The sequence below is a fragment of the Amphimedon queenslandica genome, unplaced genomic scaffold (assembly GCF_000090795.2).
Source record: "Amphimedon queenslandica unplaced genomic scaffold, v1.1 AMPQUscaffold_12801, whole genome shotgun sequence".
In the NCBI taxonomy this organism is placed as follows: Eukaryota; Metazoa; Porifera; class Demospongiae; order Haplosclerida; family Niphatidae; genus Amphimedon; species Amphimedon queenslandica.
The window spans coordinates 5,962-12,577 of record NW_003546963.1 but is presented as its reverse complement, the minus strand read 5'-3'; the positions used below and the strand labels follow the sequence as shown (position 1 = coordinate 12,577).

General features: G+C 35.3%; 1 protein-coding gene and 1 long non-coding RNA gene across 2 annotated transcripts in view; one reads left to right on the top strand and one right to left on the bottom strand.

Annotated features, from left to right (window-relative positions):
• LOC105314545 (arpin-like) overlaps positions 1-6,231 on the top strand; it is a 9,386-nt gene extending 3,155 nt beyond the window's left edge. The window contains exons 4-5 of the mRNA XM_020002923.1: positions 4,973-5,173; positions 5,944-6,231. Coding sequence (XP_019858482.1) covers positions 4,973-5,173; positions 5,944-6,155 — 413 coding nt within the window. The 3' untranslated portion in view covers positions 6,156-6,231. The remainder of the gene's footprint in view (positions 1-4,972; positions 5,174-5,943) is intronic.
• LOC109586715 (uncharacterized) lies at positions 229-4,478 on the bottom strand. Its single transcript, XR_002187192.1, has 5 exons — positions 4,333-4,478; positions 3,796-3,861; positions 3,555-3,609; positions 751-900; positions 229-437 (listed from the first exon to the last, which is right to left on the bottom strand). It is a non-coding gene; the product is annotated as an uncharacterized LOC109586715 (long non-coding RNA).
• Positions 6,232-6,616: the final 385 nt, after the last annotated feature.

Genomic DNA, 6,616 nt, shown 5'->3' with positions numbered 1-6,616 from the left:
GGCATTTATAACCAAGCATGTACATGTACATTGGACATTTTGACTCTACTAATGATACATGGTACATGTACTAATGGTAGCATTTTCATTGGTTTGAGATGATTTACATGTACATGTACATACACTATGTTCAGTTGTACATTGGTCACTCTTTCTTTCCTTTCTCTTTCTCTCTATACACAGGATGACTGAGTATACAAGAAACCAAAATAACTTTTTATTTTTCAATTTTAGTTCAAGTCATGACACTATTACTTTTAGCATCAGTGAATGATAATTAAAATGTATCATTGTTTGTTAGAAAAATAATGGTGTATACACAGTATACTGATGTACAGTGTATTACAATAAGTTTGTGTGTGAGTGTGTTATTGGTTCTTTATGATTTAGCATCCCACCTCCATACAGTTCCATTATCACAAACACCAATGATAGTCCTACACAGTAAAAAACAATAATAATAATAAGATATGAAGTTTCAATGAATAATACAATCAGAATACTATACTCAATATATGAATGTTTTGTAACTTTTCACCAGTCTAAAATCTTAATTTCTTGTTCAAATCATTATTTTTTGTTATAAAAACTTTCATAATACCCATGTGGAAGAAAAATTTTATATTTTATGAACAAAAATTTTATTCAACAACATGCCCAGACAAATTTATAAAATTTTTGACCAATGAAAATTTATTTATTTAGTCTATGATGCATAGTCAGTGTGTGTGTGTGTGTGTGTTGGTTTACTTGCTGTCGTTGCTGAAGGTGACTTGTCTCACTGCAGTGAAGCATTTAGCTGAAGAGAGTATCACTGATGGACGTCCCTTGATGACATCATTCTGTGTGGTGTCCCATATGTATATCTCAGTTACCAATCTGGTTACCAAGGGCTAGGTACTAAATAGAAAAAAAAATGATATTTTCACAACAATGTGCAAGTGGCCAAATATAAAATATACAAAGCAGTTTAGACATCAAAATGTGACATTAAGGAAGTTGTGGTTTATATTTTAAGATTTGCCAAACTAATACACACAAACATGTGTAAAAGGAACAGATTTGTTGAAGTTAAGTTTCCCTGCGGTTGTTGTTGTTGTGGTTGTTATTGCATCTCATAATCTATATACATGCATAATATACTACTACATGTTATGCATAATATACTACATGTTATGTATACGTCGTACATGTATATGCCAAATATTGACGACAACAAAAGATGACGTCATTCAATTTCTAATTAACCGTATACTAGATGACACAGCAATTTTGTCATGGCTACAGTCATTATGCTTAGGGTATTTTCCCTAATTATTGTCTTTCTTCTGGTTGTTTACAGGATGATAGTAACTGTTGTGCCAACAATTCTGTACACGTCTGAGCCACGGAGAAATAATTCTGGTTATGTCTACCATAATGAAATAAAATCTTTATATGTCACTTGTATTGCCATTTGGATATTGGTGACATTCATTAGTGCGTCGCTTGTTTGGGATATCATTACAAAAGGGTTGGGTCGATCAGCTTTTAAGGACTTCCACAAGATTCTTTCTCTATTCAGTATCATAGCATATGAGACTTGGATGGTTGGTTATATTTATCACACCTACGCTATAAATTTTGATTGGAGTTTCAAAATGGTAATATTCCCACCACTGCTGGCTCTCTTGGCCCATTCAATCTTTCAAACTTTCCTGTCCTATGATGAACATGTGCTAGCAACAAATGAACAAGAGATGAAGGAGCTCAAACATTACGTTGTCATAAGCCTTGGCTTCAATGCTATTATGACGTTCCACGTTCTATGCATGTTTGTCACTGCTTCAAAAATTGGAATATCAAGAGATGAAAATTTCATATATACCATCACAGTTGCATTTCTGGGACTTGGCGAAGTGATGAGTCGTATGTATGTGATGAAGAACCACTTTGAGCAACTAAAAAAAATTAATACGCTGTACGCCACACTCATGTATAGCAGAGCAGCTGTGGCATCTCATGCTAATCCTGAAGGTGAACTTGTAACTGGACTTGTTCAAGACAGAAAAGACTTTTCATACTTCACTGCACAAAATGCTGCTGTATTTGCTGTTGCAGCACTTGGTGCTATTGTTGCAGGAAACATTTGACTATGATTATAGACATTAAATATTCACACATACATGCATGTGTAAGCTGCATTTTGTTTTGTTACACCCCCAAGTTTTAGATTAATTCTTGTACTGCCCAAACCCACACCCACTCCTTGTAAAGTGGGTGTGACCACAGCAAACAAAATGGCAGCATTCAAATAGGATAGTCTTAAGCTTTTAGATAGCATAAAGATATCTTACCAACCTGATTACCAAGGGCTAGGTACTAAAAATAAGCATGTGTATAAGTGTGAAGGCCAATTCAATTTTGAAGCGAATCGGCATTTGAATTATTTATCAGTTTGCACAATTATCAAAGCTATCAATTGATTAAAAAGTGGCAGTTGCCATTTGTCAGGGCGTCTTGTTTTCCGTATAAGTATTTTGCGGTGTATGAACAACATGGCGGTGATAAAAAAAGCAAGACAACTTCTCATCTATAGTCTCTTCATCATGGTAGTTGAGAGGATGGTTGTAACTGTTTTTCAGCCACAGGAAGATGTTTTTGGCCACAATGGAGTCATAAGATATTCTGATATACTTTCCGTGGGCATTTGGATATCGGAGACATTCATTACAACCTCACTTGTTCGGGATAGTTTCAAAAGAGGATTGGGCAAGTCAGTGTCTCAGGACTACATTTTCTTGTTCAGCATACTGTTTAAGATATGGCTGTTTTATTACGTTTATACCACTTATGCTACTAATTGGATTTCCAAAGCACTAATATGGCTAGCATTACTAGCTCTCTTAATCCATTCGACTGTTCAAAAATTCCCGCCAAACAATGAAGGACTAGAAATGAAGGACCACATTAGAGCAAACTGTGCCTTCAATTACATTATGGCATTTAATGTTGTATGCATTTTTATCACTGCTTTTTCAACTGGAAGATTAAAAGAACAGAATTTGAAGTACATCGCCATTGTTGTGTTTCTGGGATTTTGTGAAATTATGTATCGGTTACACACGTGCATTGAGTATGACATGAAGAAACACGATACAAGTATACCGGAAAATCAAGCAAATATGGAAATGGAATCTGGCATTGCTAAACATAATGAATTAGTAACAGGACTGACTCAAAGCAACGACTGTCGGACTTCATTCTTAATCACACCAACAGCTGAAAAATTTGGTACCAGTATTCGTAAATTTGTTGCTGGAAAAATTTGATCGTTTTGGTACTGTACAAGATGATTTATTGGCAAGAGTAATATTTGGTTAGTTTTCTGTAAAAATTAATTTTATTGATTTTGTGCCATGTGCGATTAAGCATGCTCAGATTGAAAAAATGGTGGATTTCATACTGGCAATTTCTTCATGAAACTGCCAATTGCCAAAATTACTTCTTTGCCAATAAATCATCTTGCACAGTAATTGCATTGCCTCCGTAGCCTTTAATTAATATTCACTTACTGTACAAATAGTCTGTCAGTCCTTTGTGCATTTCTTCATTGAATTTCACAATTTTCTATTGTGCATGCATACATAATTTATAATTTTTCTCATCAGTATCCTTTCTTACAATTATTTAAATTATGTAAAATAAGTAATGAGGTAAAATCCACAGAAAGTATAATGTACATGCTACATCTACAAAGGACATTACATTAACTGTTACTAAGTCCCTTCACTATTGACCACACCCATTACTTACGTCAGCATCAGTATAACACTGGATAGGCACTATCTAATTATCAGGCACACATTGATAGACAGTAACCTAATGAATGAAGACACATAAAACAAATACAGTATACTGGGAAATTTTCGAGTAGCCAAATTTTTGCGGATTTCGCGTTTTCTTGCTCCGTCGCAAAAATAAAAATCGTGAAATTCTGAATTTCCATTGCCATGTGTTGGAGTTTACAAGCTATTCGCAAAAATATTATTTTGTGAAATCTTACAAATGTAAAATTCACAAAGATTTACCAATGCGAAAATATCCCAATATACGGTAAAACATAAATAATAATGTACATGTACATCAAGATCATTTTTCATAATTTTGGACATGAGCTTAACAAATGAAATATACATGTACATGTATATTTTATTTGACAAACAAAATATACATGTATGTACAATGATACTTTTCACCAGCAAAATATTTTAGTCTGCTAACGATGCTATTTCAATTATTAATTAATTAATAGTGGGTGTAGTTAGCTCAATTATTCAATAACCCACCCACCTTGTTGGTTCCAACTGTAGCAAATAGATTTTCTATTCTCTTCTCAGGAAGAAAAGGATTGAACTGTACCCCCAAACAAAGGTTGAGAGTGTCCCTCCTACAATAAATAAATTAAATAAAACTACAGGACACACCTTTACAAATTCCAATAGCTCTCAGTTGTAATTTTACCAGCCTACACGTGATTTAAAAATACGGGGATCCTGTATAACTCCGTATACTCCAAACACGTGGATGATAAAAATGGCTTCAACAATCCATTGGCTGATATTCTGTGCTCTTCTCTCTGTTTAAATTATTGTTGTCATCGTTTTTATCTCTTCCATATTGAATTTGATGGTGCTTACCAGATAAAGTTTGACGTTGAAGGCAAAGAAATTGAACCTAACTTTGGACAAACGGCAAAAATAAAAACCGGCCACCTCAACTCATCAGGCCCGCCTGACTAAACTCATCATATAGTAAGAATTGGAAGTCATAATGTACATACATATAGTGACCAGTGTGTCTGGAGGTGTGTGTGTATAAGTAATGTAATACCTGAGGACTGAGATATCTGCTTGAGATGAAGCTGGGGGCAGATACAGCTATTGCATTACTGATACTATCATGTTAACTATTTTTTTCATTGTTACTAAAGAAACTGTTGCCAAGGGAACGCCAGACACATTGAGTTATGCCGAAGTGTGTGAAAGAGTTCATTCTGATCTGGTTGGGTTTGAGACAGCCAGTCATTCTCAGTCGATTTGTTTCTGGGGAGAGAATGAGAGCTATGATCATGTGGAGTGTAGCCCAGGACAAAGAATTAGACTAAAGACTAGAGGAGACTCTCTACTGATAGGTGAGGGAGGAACTACATGTACATGTAGTACCGTACAAGATGATTTAATGGTGAGAGTAACATAGGCGGATCTAGGCCCGGGCAATGCCCGGGTAGATTTTACTCGAGACCACACCCATTGGTGTGGTTTGGCTATAATAAGGGCTGGGTTGCATGACAATACTGTTATAATCTTATCACAATACATCTGAACAACCACAAACCACACAGTAATAACAATATACATAGCTTCTGATAGCAAAGCAGGAGGTTAAGTGGTGAATAATTAACCAATTTGACCACACCCCTCATGAATATTAATGAGCCCGGGTGGTCTTGGATTTCTAGATCCGCCTATGGAGAGTAATATTTGGTGAATTTGCCTGTGGAAAGTTAATTGGTGAATTTTATATTAGTGATTTTGTGCCACATTCCATTGAGCATGCTCAAATTGAAACAAAAATGGCGGATTTTATTTTGACAATTTCTTCATAAATCCGCCAATTGCCAATTATTAACTCCTCGTCAATAAATCATCTTGTACGGTATATTGTAGCTGCTCACCACATCTCTTAATATTTTCCTTTCTTCCCTTTTACATACACAATGTACATGTACATGTACATGTATGCACAGATTGCACACATACACACACACTCTCTTTCTCCTTTGTTTTATTTCTTCTATAACACATCAACATGTACATGCATTTACATGTACATGTATTAACACATGTATATGTATCGTACATGTATTGCACTCTAGTCTCATCTCTTCTCTTCTCTCCATAGAGTCATTCACAAAGCTGGATAGTTATCAGCGAGCTCACTCATCAAACTACACTGGAGGGGAGAAGACAGGACAGAGCTGGACTGATAAGGTACTCGGACACAAATTAACTGATCAACCCAGCCAGGGAACAGGAGGAGGAGGAGGAGGGGAGGTTGATGATGATGAATGGGTGAGTTTGTATATTCTTATCTTATGTTCTTATACATTGTAAATTACATCTACTATTATTTTAGATACCTGCATGAGCATGTGCATGTACACATACTGTATAGTGAGAAATTTTGGAGGGAATTAAATTTTGTGAATTTGGCATTTTCATAGCCATTCACCAAGATAAAATCTGCCATTTTGAGCTATTACTGTATAGCGGGTATATTTTGTCTGGAAAAATGTTCGTTCTAAGCAGGATTAGAAATTTTTGTTCATTTTATTTTCGTTCTGAGCAGCCATTTTGCACACATGGCATTGAGGAAATGCCCTTTTTGTTTGGAAAATGTTCGTTCCACAAGGAATGAGAATGAAAAGAACGAAATTAAACTCGAATGAAATATACCTGCTATACGGTATAGGCATGCTCAATGGTACATGGCTACTAATTAAAACTTGCTAATCACTAAAATGTAGCAATTTACCAAATTTAACTTCGTCCAAAATTTCCCGCTATACAGTATA